The sequence below is a fragment of the Aquarana catesbeiana genome, linkage group LG02 (genome assembly GCF_042186555.1).
Source record: "Aquarana catesbeiana isolate 2022-GZ linkage group LG02, ASM4218655v1, whole genome shotgun sequence".
Classification (NCBI taxonomy): domain Eukaryota; kingdom Metazoa; phylum Chordata; class Amphibia; order Anura; family Ranidae; genus Aquarana; species Aquarana catesbeiana.
The window spans coordinates 105,068,364-105,085,193 of record NC_133325.1 but is presented as its reverse complement, the minus strand read 5'-3'; the positions used below and the strand labels follow the sequence as shown (position 1 = coordinate 105,085,193).

The following is a 16,830-nucleotide window of genomic DNA, read 5'->3' as shown; positions in this document are numbered from 1 at the left end:
AAAAATTAGCACAAGGGATATAATTTAGGATGTGCCCTTGTGCTTATGCCTCTTCTGTTAGATGAAACCCTCCTCCTAATCTACTGGTGTTGTGGCGGTTAATAGAGCTGTGGAAGCTGTCAAAGCTATTAATAAGAGTGCCTGACTATGCTCGCCCTTTCTGCCCAGCTCCTCCATTCATAAAAGCTTGTACTAGAGCTTCTATGAATGAAAAATGATCTATAGATGAAATGGGCAGTGCTTTCAATCATCCACCAACCATGTATCGCAAGGGTGGGGTTCATCAATAGAGGAGAATTTCACCTTAGGCTTAATGTACACGGAACGTTTTAAAACCTCTCCTGAACGATTCAACTTGACAGATGCTAACTGATGCTTAAAAACGTCTGTTATGCCGCGTTTGCGTTTAGAAGCGTTTTAAAAAAGAAAACTTGTACACGTGTTTACAAGCTGTTACAGGCATTTGGCGTTTCAAATGCCTCTGAACAGCTGTCCTGAACGCATTTTTTTGCTTTCCAAAAAATGCTTCTAAACTCAACTGCCTAAAAAAATGACTATAAACGATCCTGTGTACATGTTCTGATAAGATAACATAGAGGAGAGTTCAGGGGCAGCTGAAAAAAATGCCTCTAAACGTCCGTTTACCAGCAGCAATGTACATGAGGCCTAACAGAAGAGACATCAGCACCAGGGACACATCCTGCCTGCTGACTGTAAGTTATGTCTCTTGTGCTGTTTTTTTTGTTTTTTATTTTGACTACACTTGGGCATAAAAAATAAAGCTCTGTAAATGATAAAAAAAATATGTTGACAGAATAGAATAGAACCAGTTATTGCTTTCATTTTTCTACTCTGAATGCATAGTCTAAGCTTTTTAGTTCTGATCACTCTTCCTATCCATGTAGGGCAGCCCTCTTACCTGCTGAGGCACTATAAGTCCAAGCACACCTTTTCTGTTCCGCAGGGCTGTGAAAAAGCCATTAATGAGCCATTCTGTATTTTATTCTACAACTGCTTCCGTTCTGTGGCAGGCTTAAGAGAAACCTTACCTGAAATGAATAGGGGAGGGATGTTGCCTTTGCTACTTTTTTGAAAATGCTGGTTACCTGGCTTCCATGCTGATTTGCTAACTTAAATAATTTGAGCCGTTGACCTGGAACAAGTGTCCATATCAGGAGCGCTGACTGTAATTCTAGCATGCTCTTTCCAGCTTTGAAACTGGTGTTTGAGATGATCGAGTATCTAGTGTTTAAAAAATAACAGCGACCATATTGGTTTGTGGCAAGGTTTTATTATTGGTAAACTATACTATGCTCAAGTAGAGCGAGGCAACAGGTGTGTTTTAATCCTCCATATACCCCCAGCATATACTTACCTCTTCCTCACGAAGGTCATATCTTCCACTCCATGTACCAGTGCTGCACAAATCAGAACTATCAGGCACTGAGCTCATAGCTATGAGCATTGATAATTTACACAGGAACTTCCTTTTGCTCCTGGTGGCTTAAAGTGATACTAAAGTCTTGTTTGTTATGTTTATCTTTAAAAAAAAAAAAAAAAAAAACGTTATACTTACCTGCTCTGTGAAATGGTTTTGCACAGAGCAGCCCAGATCCTCCTCTTGTTGGGTCCCTCTTCGGTGCTCCTGGTCTCTACCTTCTGGTGAGTGCCCCCACAGCAAGTAGCTTGGTATGGGGGCACCCGAGCCAGGCCGCAGCTCCCTCTGTCCATTCAGACACGGAGCCCCAGCCCGGCTCCACCCCTTTCCGCTCCTCATTTGGCTGACTGACTTCGACAGCAGTGGGAGCTGATGGCGCCGTGCTGTTGTCTCAGCCAATAAGGAGGGGAGTCCCGGGCAGAGGAGACACTCCTGCAACATCGCTGGACATAGATGGGGCTCAGGTAAGTTTTAGGGGGGCTGATTGGGGCTGTTGCACAAAGAAGGCTTCTTATCTAAATGCATAGAATGCATTAAGATAAAAAAAACCTTCTGACTTTACAACCCGTTTAATAGAGTGGTTAGGGAGAGAATGAAAGCAAAGTATTTGTGTCTGTAGAGGTTTGCATTAAAGTAAATCTGTTGCTTTGCCAGACATACATAAATCACTTTTTCACTTGAAGTCCAAACACTGAATTACATGTCAAAAAGACTCATTGCAGTTTATTATTGCAGTGCAGTACCAAGGTTCACCAGTAGGTTGCAGTAAAATCTGTAATCTCTGCTACCTTCCTGGCCAGATGGGGAGATTTCCATGGTGCCACATAGAGTCAAAGGGAATGAGTTAACTACTTATTATATTTTATTTTAATGAAACTGTAACCATTAAAGCCAGAATAATATGTAAAAGGATTTATACATTGTTCATTCCTATTTCTTTTCTTCTATGTGTTCCCTACAGAAGTGTCGTGGTACCTGTGAAGAAACCTCCGCCTGGCAGTTTAGCTGTGAACACAGTTGGCGCTGCCAGCGGTGGTAGCTTAACCCCCAGCACAACGCCAAATATATTCGCTGCTACTGGAGCAACTCCCAAAAGTATGATCAATACTACAGGTATTTGTTCCCTTCATTTCATCTTCCATCCAGAAAGTGTTTCCAGCAATGTACGTCTCATGTACGCTAAGACTTTGTTGTACAGATTCCATGTTTGTCTACGTTGGCAGGAATATGGTAAAGTAGTTAGCAGAAAGATGAGGATTTTTTTGTTTTAAAAAAAAAAAAAAACACTTTCAGTGGAACTGTTTTTGAAAGGAAGAAGTGCCATACTCATTTGGAATTAAATATTTCAATAAATAATGACCTAATAGATGTAAGTTCTGACGAAAATCAGCTCTGGCATAAAAGCCAATGGAGCCCACACCTGCGTTGATTACTGAAGTGCGAAAAAAAACATAATTTTCCCAAGGCGTCTTTCAGGACAGCACCTGAGAGAGATAGCGACTCCACCCACCGGAAACAGGAAACACCTTCTTCCTCCAAACTTTAAAGGGAGGCGCCTCCCTACCATACCTCAGTTTTTGTGTTTCCTCCGGCCCGGAGGGAACATCTTTTTGAAGGGGAGTCAAGGTCTCTCAGATGCCTGGGAGACAGGGCTTCCTTTTCATTTTTTCCTCCTTTTTGGAGACCCGCTGTCCTCCCGGCCTACCCAAGCCTTGGCAGCGGTAGCAATCGGGCTCCTCTTCCCCTCCTGGTGCTCGGGGAGAGCCGTAGACCCGGTGATCCGCGCGGTCATAGGAGCGGCGGTGCGCGTGCGCCGCCGCCATGTTTTTTTGGCCGGCAGGCGCGGCGGAAGTGACAAGGCGGGTCACTGGGTCAGCAGAAGCGTCATTTCCGGCGTGGATGCGAGAGGGGAGGAGGGAGGACAGGAACTGGCGCCTACTTCCGCTTCCGGTCCGGTGCAGATGCACTATGGGAGTCCGGAAGCGGCATATGAAGCCACAGGTGGAGAGCTGCACACCAGAGATGGAGGACTCAGCGTCTGCAGCGGTGGGGACAGGCACAGGCGCCAGTAAAGCTCAGGTAGGAGCAGCAGTTTAAGTCTGCCTTTCTTCCTTTTCCTGGGTTTGGTCTATTTTCTTTTTTCTTACCCCCTAGTGGCAAGGGGCCTGTCTGGGCACTGGAGGCTGACTGGTTTCTTCTTAGTGCACCTGTGGGTGATTCTTGTGTAGCTGAGACCGGGTCTCACTAAAAGGTCCCCTGGTTTTTTTCCCTTTTTTGTTTTTTCTCTCACAGGCTAAAAGCTCTGACCCAAAAAAGAGATGTCCTTCTTGCAGGGCCAAAATGGGAGAAAATTGGAAAAAAGTCTTATGCAGTACATGCATCACTTCTTTAGTTAAGGAGGAATCAGCTTCGGTTTGTGATGATCTGGTTGCCTCTGTAAAGAAGGAACTATACGCCACGATTCAGACTTTTCGTGACTCTTTAGTTAATCCAGCTGCTAGTCAGCCATCCACTTCTGAGGCTTCCCAGGGTTCTATTTCTTTCCCCATGGTAGAAGTTTTACCTGAAGGCCCCCCTATCAGGGAAGAGCAGTCCCCTACTCCTTCCGTTAAGGATTCGGAGGAGGAGGGTGAGGAAGCGGAGGTGGCTCCTTCCAAATTTAAGCTTTCCCTAGAGGAGGTAGACGGACTCCTTAAGGCTATCCATGTTACACTTGGCTTAAGTGAGGAAAAGAAGGAGTTATCTCTTCATGACCGCATGTATGCAGGGTTAAATGAGCCTAAGGGGCGAACATTTCCAGTTCATTCGGTCATTTCTGACGCCATTACTAAAGAATGGCAAGATCCAGAGAAAAAGCCCTTTTTTTCCAGAGCCCACAAAAGGCGCTTCCCTTTTGAGGAGGACCCTTCTGCGGTGTGGAATAAGGTGCCCAGGTTGGATGCGGCCTTTTCACAGGTCTCAAGATCCACAGACCTGTCTTTTGAAGACATGGGTGTTCTAAGGGATCCAATGGACAAACGCATGGATCTTTTGCTCAAAAGATCATGGCAATCAATCATGAGCAATTTAAAACCAGCAATGGCCACAACCTGTGTAGCCAGGAATCTGGAATACTGGGTGAACCAACTTAGATCTCATATAGTGGCAGATTCCCCCAAGCAGGAGATCTTAGATTCCTTTCCTACCCTGATTTCTGCGGTTGCTTATATTGCTGATGCTTCGGCTGAAGCTATCAAGATGTCAGCTAGGTCTGCAGCTTTAGCAAATGCTGCGAGAAGAGCTTTATGGCTAAAAACCTGGCCAGGTGATACAGCTTCAAAGAGTAAACTTTGTGGTATCCCCTTTTCAGGTGACCTTCTTTTTGGCCCAGATCTAGATAATATCCTAGACAGAACTGCCGATAAGAAGAAGTCCTTTCCGGTCAAAAAGAAAAAGCAGACCCCAAAACGTCTTTTTCGACCTCAAAAAACTCAGCAGCAACAGCAGGAAAGTAAGTTTCAGGGCAGGAGGAAAAATTGGTCTGCGCAAAAGGCGAAGGGCAAAGGTGGAATTCTCTTCCGTCCTCCTTCACAGGCCGAAAACTCACAATGACTCATCTCTGCGGGTCGGCGGAAGATTACGAGAGTTTCTTCCGCAGTGGTCAGTGGTAACTACAAATCAGTTTATTCTGACCACTCTCTCGCAGGGTTATACTCTCGAGTTCTCCAGAAGCCCCCCAAGAAGGTTTCTGGTAACAAATGCTCCTCGAGATCCAATGAGGGCCCTGGCCATGAAATCCTCTCTGGAGGAACTAATGCAACAGGGTGTAGTAATCCCAGTGCCACCAGAGGAATGGCACGAGGGCTTCTATTCACATGTCTTCCTGGTAAAAAAACCAACAGGAAGATTTCGTTTAATTCTAAATTTAAAGCCACTAAACAGAGCCATCAAATACAGAAGGTTCAGGATGGACTCAATTTTCACCGCCAGAAATATTCTGACTCCAGGTTGTTTCATGGCGTCAGTGGATTTAAAAGATGCATACCTGCATATTCCAATCTCATCCCAGTCCCAGGGGTTTCTCAGGTTGGCGGTAAGGTTGGAAGGCAGAATTCAGCATCTGCAATTCAGAGCTCTACCCTTCGGGCTATCATCCGCACCCCGAATTTTTACCAAAGTAATGGCAGAGGCCCTAGCTCCGCTGCGTCTTCAGGGAATCGCAGTAATTCCTTACTTAGACGATCTGCTATTTTTCGCCCCCTCAAGAGAGGAGCTGAGGAGCAATTTAAGCAGAGCATGCAGCCATTTGGAGTCTCTAGGTTGGATCCTAAATCTCCAAAAATCTTCCCTGGAACCATCTCAGGAGATTCGGTTTCTAGGGTATATAATAAATTCGGTAAGCCAAAAAATTTTTCTTCCTTCAGAGAAGAAAGGAAAAATCCAGGATACAGTGTCTTTTTTGCAGACCAACCAGCAGCTGACGGTAAGATTGATCATGTCAGCCCTGGGGGTTCTGACTTCGTCAATGCCAGCTGTTCAGTGGGCAAGACTACACTTCAGACATCTGCAGGCTTTTCTTCTGAGATCTTGGGATCACAATTTAGAATCCCTAGACTCAGAGGTAAGAGTTCCAACCCAAGTGAAGAGGTCACTATGGTGGTGGAAAAGGCAGGATATCCTATCGGAGGGGTTGGTCTGGGCCTTTCCAATCGAAAAAAGGCTGACAACCGATGCCAGTTCCTGGGGTTGGGGAGCCCACCTAGAAAAAGGTTTCACTCAGGGAAACTGGTCCAGGAAAGAGGCGACCAAGTCCTCAAACTGGAGAGAGCTCAAGGCGATCGACTTGGCTCTGAAGTCATTTGCTCAGGGGCTTCAGGCCCAGCATGTTCAAATACTAACAGACAATGCCACGGCAGTGGCTTACATAAACAGGCAGGGAGGTACAAGGAGCAAATCGCTGCAAGTACTAGCCATGAGCATTCTCCGTTGGGCAGAAGGACACTTGCTGTCGTTATCAGCAGTCCATCTAAAGGGATCCCTGAACGGAGTGGCGGATTTCCTGAGCAGAAACCCCATTCGGGAAGCAGAATGGTCGCTGAACCCAGAGGTTTTCGCCATGATTGTCGAGAAGTGGGGGCTGCCAGAGGTGGACCTGTTCGCCTCAAAGGAGAATGCCTTGGTTCCGCAATTTTTTTCCCTAAGCAATCACGACGGGTCACTAGGAACAGATGCCTTGGCGTATCCATGGAGATTCCATCTCTGCTACGCTTTCCCCCCATTTCAGTTAATTCCCTTAGTATTAAGAAAAATTCAAAGGGAAACGGTACCGGTTGTCCTAATCACGCCCTTTTGGCCAAGAAGGGCTTGGTTTTCAACCGTTCTGAAAATGGCGGTCAGGCCTTATTGGCATCTGCCCCTCAGGCACGATTTACTATTTCAGGGACCGGTAAATCACCCAGAGGTAGCCACTTTGGCGCTCACTGCTTGGTATCTGAAGAGCAGCTCTTAAGGAGCAAAGGTTTTTCCAACCGGTTAATCTCTACGCTATTATCCAGTAGGAAAAGGGTGACTAGAAATATCTATTCCAAGGTCTGGAAGGTTTACAATACGTGGTGTAATTCATCTGACCAGGACCCAGGGAGTCTCGTTACCATTCTGGAATTTTTACAGGTTGGTGCTGACAAGGGACTAGCAGTTAGTACCTTGAAGGTACAGGTGGCTGCGCTAGCAGTGTTCCTAGAAAGATCTGTGGCCTCAGATCCATTGGTAACCAGATTTTTCAGATCCCTTACGAGATCCAGACCAGCACCACTTAGGTTGTTTCCCAAATGGGATCTGTCGATAGTCCTCCAGGCTCTAACAAGGAGTCCCTTTGAACCTTTGGAAGAAGCGCCACTTAGATATCTCACTTTTAAGTCTGTGTTTCTGATTGCCATGGTCTCTGCACGAAGGATCAGTGAGCTTAATGCTTTATCAGTTAAGGAACCCTATTTATCTATCTTCCCAGATAGGGTTATACTTAGAACAGATCAGAAATTCTTACCAAAGGTAGCTTCAGTACAAAATCGTGTCCAGGACATTGTACTTCCGACCTTCTGCCCCAACCCAGTAGGGGAGAAGGAGACTTGTTTTCACATGTTGGATGTTAAAAGAGTTTTGTTATGTTACCTGGAAAGGACAAAGCTCTTTAGACGTTCAGATTCTCTGTTTGTGTTATTTTCAGGCAACAGGAAAGGTTGCCAGGCTTCTAAAATCTCTTTAGCAAGGTGGCTGAAGCTAGCCATTTCAGAGGCTTATTCGCATGCAGGCGTGTCTCCTCCTGCAGGAATTTCTGCACACTCAACAAGAGCATTAGCGGCCACTTGGGCAGAGAGAGCTGGTGCCACCCCTGAACAAATCTGCAAGGCGGCAACTTGGTCAAGTTTTCACACATTCGTGAAACATTACAGGCTGGACCTCACATCTGCTAATGATCAGGCGTTTGGCAGAAAGGTCCTGCAAGCTGTTGTCCCGCCCTAAGGGGGTAAGTCTCTGTTATCCTCTCAGGTGCTGTCCTGAAAGACGCCTTGGGAAAAACCAAGTTAGACTTACCGGTAACTTGTTTTCCAGAAGTCTTTCAGGACAGCAACATCCCGCCCTATTGTATTGTATATACTATGCTGTGACTAACGTATGTGTTTATGTGTTCCAGCCGGGGCCGGAGGTCTTCTCTACTACAACTGAGGTATGGTAGGGAGGCGCCTCCCTTTAAAGTTTGGAGGAAGAAGGTGTTTCCTGTTTCCGGTGGGTGGAGTCGCTATCTCTCTCAGGTGCTGTCCTGAAAGACTTCTGGAAAACAAGTTACCGGTAAGTCTAACTTGGTTTTTCAGGTAATTACTATTTTATGGCATTTTTTCCACTTGCTTTAAACAGCATGGTCTAGTCTGAGCAGTAGTGTAGAAACCAGGATCACAGGTATCGCAAATGACACAAAACCTTAAAGTGTAAGTTCCCCTGTACCAAAACGCACACTAGGTTGTCCCATATGAGTATAGCAGCATAGTATGCTTAAACCTACTTTCCAACCAGGACTCATTTTCAGTTCAAAAAATGTAGTTCAAAACCCCACTAAAAAGATGTAAAAGATGTCTTCTTAAAGTGGTTGTAAACCCTCTGGGACCTCTTTAACCTAGAGGTAAGCCTAGATTAAGGCTTACCTGTAGGTGCAAGAAACATCCCCTTAACCTACATGGTTAAGGAGATACTTTACAAAAACCAGGCACCGCTGTCTACGGCGCAGGCGCACTGAGCATGCCGTTAGTGAAGGCGAACATGCCGTCACTGACGGCACCCGCGCGCATGTGCCGGAGTGACGTCATTGTGGCTCCGGCCAGTCACAGCGCCGGAGCCACGATACCCGGAAGTCACCTTGGGATAGATGGCTACGGCGGAGGAGGCAAACGAGGGTCACTTCGGGGGGCTTCAATCTGAGGTAAGTTATTCATAATGAGCTAGTATGCTATGCATACTAGTTCATTATGACTTTGCCTTGCAGGGTGTATTTTTTTTTTAGGCTTTTCTTCCTCTTTAAGGCCTTATGCACACTGGACGGTCTGAAAAAAGCCGGTAACGTTTGCTGTAGAGTGAGTTTTTCAGCATTTTTGTAGTCGTGTTTTTTTAGCTGTAGCGTTTTGTTACGTTTTTTTTTTTTTTTTTTTTTAGCAAAAAACTACCCCTATAAAAGCTTATGACTCAAAAATGCTAATAAACACAGAATAGCTGCGTTTTTTAAGCAGTTTTCAGCTTTTTTCAGAGTTAGAGCGTTTTTACAGCTAAAAAAACTCCTCTCAAAACCCACTAGTTTTGGGGGTTTTTCCAGCTAGAAAATGCTCCTTCCAAAAACAAAAACAGCCTGTGTGTGCATGGACACATAGGATAACATGCTGGGGAGTTTACTGACTGCAGAAAAAAAGTCTGAAGCCAAAAACAGCAGCTTTAAAACGTCCAGTGTGCATGAGACCTAACATTTATTGTAGGAATGGAACAGGTATCGGGACCAGCGCCCTCTAGTGGAACATGAGGTGTGTACTCTCTACTGTCACAGAGCTTACTGTAAGTGAAGGGAGAGAGTACACACTGAGGTTGATTTACTAAAACTGGAGCATGCAAAATCTGGTGCAGCTGTGCATAGAAACCAATCAGCTTTGAGGTTTTATTATCAAAGCCTAGCTAAACAAGCCAAAGTTAGCAGCTGATTGACTACCATGCACAGCTGCACCAGATTTTGCACTCTCCAGTTTTAGTGAATCAGCCCCACTGCACACGTGTAGCCCTGAAGAACTGGACGGCGCTCCCTCCTGTGGCACCATTGGGCGTTAGTCTCAATGCCTGCTCCATCCTACACAATCACCCTGCAAATGGGAGAAAGAGGAGCAGTGACCGGTCTTTATTGCCGGAAAAATTTCAAACAGAGGTAATGTTTCACACAGATCTAGAAGTAAAACACAAAGCACACAAAGATTCAAGTAATAATACACATGCTTCTTCTGTTTAGACAGCATTTGCTTTTTCCAGAGTTCAGCTTTAACTAAAGGCCTGTGTGTTCTCATTCGTTTTGCCATACTATTCTGCCTTGTGATATCATACATTGTCCTGCTGTTTTCTGTGCTACACTGTGATTCACACACTCCTTACATCAGATCTCCTATGCTTTTCTGTGGTGCCTTGTATGATTCTACTGTGATTGCTGTCTTATTGTATATGAAACTTTTCTATGTACTGTCACCTGAAATTATTCTAGGCATGTCAAACTCAGATAAAACTGTGTGTCGAATTGAGAGGTCTACATCTTTAAGGGGGCTGCACCTTTTTATTATAGACATTTTTTTTAGACCCAACTGTGTACAGATCCTTAAAGGGTAACCCTACGGAAAAAAAACAAATATATAGCATATACCATTGCGACACAAGTCATATTGTAGTTAAATGTTATTAAAAATTGACTTTCCGTTTTATTATTCAGCTCTGTAATTTTCAGTAAAGTGCAATGCAATATGGCTACCTGGAGGTGTTCTGTACAAAGAATGTGTACTGAATGTTCCCCAGAAACATCATTTCCTGCTTGTGTGATTGGCTCACTGATTTTCTCAGAAGTCTGCACTAAGATATAAGTCAGATTTCTGGCATCCTTTGCAAAGAAATTTCATTTTTGGTGACATACTCCCAATAGGAAATCATGTCTAAAGTGATGCAGATCCAGCACTATACTTTATTAGAGCCCTGCAAGTGCAGAAGCTGATTGATAATTATGAAACCGCTCCCATTAGATTCACTTTCCACATGGACACAGAGAAACAAACAGCTATTTCTTTACAGTAACAAAAGGTAGGAATCTGCAACAAAGTTTGTTAAAATCCTTGTAATGTACATAGATCACCCAACAAAAGTGGCGTTGCTCTTTAACTTCTCTCCAAGTGAATACTTAGGGGTGTATTTAAAAAACAAAATGCATAGCTGTTTTTCATCCAAACTGCATATACATTTGTTATAAATAGTTCAAAATCCCATTTTCTCAAGCTATATTCTCTGCAGATTAAGGCTGGGTTCACACCAGTGTGAATTGGATGTGGGTTTCCCCGCATCCAATTCACATGTCAGGAGATTGTGACCGACATCTCTGGAGCGGCTCCGTAGTGGCTCCTGAGTCCTGTGCATTTTCTGGTTCGTTTCAGGTCCGAATTGAGCCGAAAATTTGGGCTGAAATCGGACTTGAACCGGTGAATGGAGACACACCCGACCCCTTGCTGTGAGCCGCTCAGTGTGAACCCAGCCTGAATGTGTGAATGGGGAAAATAACACAGTATGGCAGCCAGATGGTGCTTACTATCATAGGAAATAAGTATGCTCCTCAGCTCCATCTAGTGGCCATAATGTGTTTTCCCTATTCACACATGAATGATCTGCAAAGACTAAATCCTTAGAGCGTTCAATTTTGCCCCATTCACACAGAACAAATTTACATGCAGTTTTAGAGGGCAAACTGCTATAAATACACCCCTAAGCCACATCCCTACTATTTAATAGTCCAGTACTAGAACCTCTATGGCCAGTAGAAGAACTTTTATAATTGTCATTTGTGTGGAGTATTATCACGTTTTAAACTAAAACCGGCACTCATCACTGGGAAACTAATTAATCCACTTTATGGGATTGAAACGTGAATATACTGCACCTTCGAATCATGCTATTGTGTTTACCACATTAGATCTTAAAATGAAACCTCCTGCCTGTTAACCAATATTTAGTCAGCTTCAGGATTGTAGTATAGATAACCAGGATATCTGCTAAATTGCTGGTTTTACAGTTTGACTTTTGCTCTGAATGCGCAATCGATTATATTAAGTACATGAGATTCTAACTCTAGCTTTTCAAAGAAAACACAGAAACTTAGAATATGAACAGAGCACTTGCTGAGTTTGAGTAGTTTAGTTCTTGCCAACAATGGGCTGCTCATAACAATTATACAGTTTTTTTCTTCTTTTTACAATAGCAATTTTTCCAAACTGTAGAATACAATAGTTGTCATTCTGACTCTTTTCACTGCATTCAACATGCGCTCTCCTGCCGACGCTGTATTTTGAATAACTTATCAGTGGTAATGCTAGGTTGTGTCATCAGTTAGATAGATGCAGAAAATAAATCCTTAATCAGGATGATTGTCGTTTTTATTTGAGCACTCTAGGTAAAGTATACCTAAAGCCAATTTATTTTTATTTTATCTTAAATTTTGGGTTTTGGTGACAATGGCCCCAAAGACATATAGAGGTGGTGAATCTCCCAGGTGGAGACACGGACAACACAAAAACCTGACCGAAGGTTTTAAACTTTCTATACTCTATCCAAAATGAAAGGAAACCTGTTTGACTTTACACTTTAGAACAGCCATTCTCAACCAGGGTTCTGTGGAACACTAGTAATAACATGTAATAATATCAGCACTTTAGTCCTTATAACAATCAATAATAGTTACTTGGTATCAGAACAGTCTCTAAAAAGTCCATATTGGTGGGTGGGTATATTGGTAGATAAAATCTTTAGTCTTTAATGATCACCAGCGCTGAGGGCAGCTATCATGGAGAGCGAAGCCAGCTCTTAAAACGACCATATAAAACAAAACGGAGAAAGCGCCTCTGAGTGCAAGCATTTAATTAGACATATTAAGACGTCACACGAGCGGCCGAAACACGGAAGCCCTAATCAAGCCGCCTTACTATCTGTCACCCCGAGTGGAGGTCCGCGGCCGTCCCTCTGGAGTTACATTATAGGAACACGCTATTTGGATGTTCTACTGATCCCAGATGACTTTTTTACTGCAACTCAACCCTGTCTACTTTACTGTAAGTGTACTTATGCGATTAATATGTCTAATTAAATGCTTGCACTCAGAGGCGCTTTCTCTGTTTTGTTTTTCTGTGGAACACTAGGGTTCCTCCAGAATTTGCTAGGAATTCCTTGAGATGTGGCTGACTGACATCCCATCAGATGGTGCTTACAATGTTTTGGGCCAATGCCATGTGGCAGAGCCAGTGGCATTACACTTCGATGATGCTTCGGTAGTACTTCAATGATGCTTCAGTGGTGCTTTTTTGAAGCTTTAATGAAGCTTGGCAAATGTCTTGTGTGTGTGCTGTTATCTCATACCTGTCATTTCTCTAAAACAAAGCAAAGCTAAAGCTGAATTAAAGCCTCTCAAAAGCTGTATGTGCTTCAAGCAAGCTTTGCCATAGACTTCTATAGAGGCTTTAAAGACGCTTTGAAGCACCACTAAAGCGACATGGGGTATGATTTTAGTAAGTAAGTGAGTAAGTAAGGGGTAAACAGGACTGTAAGCTAACCATTTTATTTAGTGAAAGGGGTTTTGACTGCCGTTAACAAAGCGTGTCCGAAACCATGTTTTGAAGCAAGTGTAAACAAGCCCTTAGTGGCACACTCTGATCACCATTGTAAAGGGGGAATTCTTCCCACTGTACACCAATGTAAAGGGCATTCTTCCCACTGATCTCCAAAAAATTTGTTTTAGGCCCCTTTTAAACTACCACAACTTCAAAGGCGCTCGAATTTGCTGCAATTTTGACGTGATTTTCCTGCGATTTCAGGGAATGCCTGTGTAACCCGCATCAAAATCGGACCAAAGTAGTACAGGGACTACTTTGAAGTTGGTGCGACTTGAAGTCGCACAGATATGAATGGTACTCATTGGAAATCATGGGGTACGACTTGTCATGTGACTTTGCAGTCCCAAGTTGCAGGAAAATTCGCACAAGTGTGAAAGGTGCCTTAGCCAGGGTTCCCTGAGATGTGATTTTTTATTTATTTTTTTTTTTACTTGAGCACGCTACATAAAGTATATGCAAAGCCTAAACTTTTAGATTAGATGGGAAATAGGTAAAACTCCTTTCAAGTGTTTTTTGTTTTATTTGTTTTGCTGTCTTCCATTAGGGAGATTTTGCTTCACTTTCTGTGTTGGCGACACAGCAGGGAGTTGAAAGGACAGTGAAGGAAATCATTAAATCCTCTCTTGGTCAAGAAATGTGTTGAAAATGAAACATTTTCCTTCTATTCCTGTTCAAGTGCTAATTCCTAAAACAGAACTAAACTCAGAGAACAGAAATGGCTTCTCTTTCTAGCGATGTGGCTACTTCTGGGCAGTTGGTTTTTTTTGGCGCCTTGATTGGCCAGTTGGGGAATGATGTCATCATGTCCATCATTTTGGCACAACCAGAGTGTGCTGGGAATGCACGCTTAATTGTGTTTGTTATAGCAGACCTAGCATGTCTCTTCTGCAATAAAAACCTGCCTGCTCACAGTTTTAGTCAAGTTTAGTTTGACTTTGAATTTTGGTGACAGAGGTCACCAAAGACATAAAGAGAGGGTGCATCTATAAAGTGGGAATACATACAACAAAAAAACCTGATAGACCGTTTGAAACCTTTTCTACACTATCCAAATGAAAATGAAATTAAATATGTTTGCTTTAGATACACTTTAGCTATGTTAGTTTCCCAGCCTCTATTATCATTTGAAAGAGGTGCAAGTTGACTTCTGATTTTGCATAACACCACTGACTTTTTCTGTTTTTGGATTGAGGTATGAGCACACACACAGCTGAAAATATGGACAGATCTACTTTAGCATTTTTTTTTTTTTGTCAAATGAAAGCCAACATCCTTTCCAAGGGACAACATGGTTAAGAGCAAATGAAGAAAGCATTTTGTTACTTCTAAGAATTAATTTTAGAAATGTTCCCTATAGCGGAACTTTACCTGAAAAGGAAAGTTACGCTTTATCTCCTCCTCCCCTCCCACTATTGGAGGTTTTTTGGGGGAAGCGGGTACCTAATATAAACAGGCACCCTCTTCTGCATCAAACCCCCACCCCCCCAACCTTCTGGGACATGTCGTAATTCTGGCAGGCTGCATGTCCATTCACAAAGTGCAATGTGACTTGAAGACCAGCGAAGAACCAGCCTGAGTGAGGACATCGCTGGATTCCTGGACAGGTAAGTGTCTGTATATTAAAAGTCAGCAGCTACAGTATTTAAGGTGAGCCTGTCTTGGGTCCCTTTCACACAGATGTACCATTTGGGTCCTCCTGTCTGTCCAATTGGAACCGCCATCCTCCCCTATGGAGCAGCGGGTGTTAATGGACACGTGTCCGATTACACCCACCGGCATCCAATCTGATCCACCAAAAACAGATGGATGCTCCCCTTCCATCCAGCAAATTGGATCGGATGGCAGTCGGGTGTAAATGGACAAGCAGTCTGTTTACATCTGGCCACCCATAGAGGAAAGCGGCCTGTGTCCATGTCCATTCTGCATATGCGGAGCGGACATCTGCCTGCTCAGCGGGGATCAGCAGACAGATCACCTGCTGAACAAGTGGTTCACTGCCGGAGTCCGCCCCTTGTGAAAGGGGCCGATGTGACAAAATCTAGGCTGCCATTGTTGTCTTGTTTTTAGGGTAGAACTTTAGTAAGGTTTTCATCCTTATTCTTCCTTTACTACTTCGTAGTCACTGACATGCGTGTCAGGTGTTAGGATACCTGACGTGCTCAAGCTCATGGTCATGCATCTTAAAAAAAAAAAAAAAAAAAGATGAATAACCGGAAGAGAAGGTTATATATTTCTATCCCAGTAAGTTTACTTTCAGCTAAAATATGTCTTATAGTTTCAATGTCAAAGTAACATTTTTATTTTAGGCAGCTTCCTTTATAGAGTTTTTTCACCTCTGTTACATGCTAGGCTTGGTTTGGACCTTTAGTTGCACCATTATTTATAGATTGATGATATAAGTGTCTTACTTGCTAAGGTTTTGTCGTTGGGACAGGTGCTGTGGACTCTGCTTCTTCCTCCTCCTCCTCATCCTCTAGTTTTGTAAATGGTGCTACAAGCAAAAATCTCCCAGCGGTGCAGACAGTGGCTCCCATGCCTGAGGACTCTGCAGAAAATATGAGGTAAGTAAAGTTAAATAAACCTAGTAAATACAGACAGACTTACTTTTAAAGTTGGAGGGAAGGAAAGATGGAAAAAAAAATGGAAAGGTAAACTAACACTCTCCCCGGTTCCCCCTGTACCCCCCCTGGGGGTAATGAGCCATCAGTGCCCATGAAGCCAGTGTAGCAGTTGGGGGGGGGGGGGATTTCCTGCTATTCTTTCTCTAGGGATTCCAGGATGCATCAGAGCATATCTGATTGGTCAGAGTGCTCACAAGCCAGCGCTGACCAATCAGAATTGCTCTGGTCCATCTTGAAAGCCCTACAGAAAGAAGGTGAAAAAGAGGGGGTTTTAAATCCCCAGACTGCTACATCGGCTGCGTGGGCACTGACAGCTCATCACTCACAAGGAAAAGTAAAGCAGGGATGGAGGGAGAGTGTGGGATGTTTACGTTTTCATTTTTTTCTGAAAAGATGAATTAACCCTTTTAAAGTGTTACTAAACCCACAACAGTAAAATCAGTCTGTATATGCAGTAAAGCATGCTTGTTATTCTCACTGTGGAACCTAAGGGGTTAATCCCCTGCATTGTATAAAATCCTGTGTTCTCTGATCCTCCCCTTCTCCCACTGTCTCCTAATAATTTCCTGATAACACAGTGTCTATGGAGTCAGGCTGCACATGCTCAGTTTGGTGTATATTGCTAGAGAGGTTTTTTTTTTATTTTTCTTAGGAAGGTGCATGTGATCAGCACAGGGCCAATCAGCACTGTCCAGACAGAGGGTCAGGGGTCTTGCAGTCTCATAGGACAGTCAGAAAACTCCTCCTACAAGCTTTGGCTGGACACTGATAGAAGTCACAAGACTGCTGTAACTACTGATGAGAAAAGGTATCTAGCAGTTTATATTTTCTAAAATAATTGCATTTCCATGTACTGTGG

At 43.6% G+C, this 16,830-nt stretch overlaps 1 protein-coding gene across 9 annotated transcripts in view; it reads left to right on the top strand.

The window, feature by feature from the left end:
* Positions 1 to 16,830, top strand: part of NBEA (neurobeachin) — a 919,734-nt gene that overhangs the window by 502,298 nt on the left and 400,606 nt on the right. For 4 of the 9 annotated variants that reach the window (XM_073613318.1, XM_073613320.1, XM_073613317.1 and 1 more), the window contains 3 exons: positions 2,400 to 2,551; positions 15,785 to 15,911; positions 16,624 to 16,779. In XM_073613318.1, coding sequence (XP_073469419.1) covers positions 2,400 to 2,551; positions 15,785 to 15,911; positions 16,624 to 16,779 — 435 coding nt within the window. The remainder of the gene's footprint in view (positions 1 to 2,399; positions 2,552 to 15,784; positions 15,912 to 16,623; positions 16,780 to 16,830) is intronic. The other 5 variants (XM_073613325.1, XM_073613326.1, XM_073613321.1 and 2 more) reach the window with 3 other exon arrangements.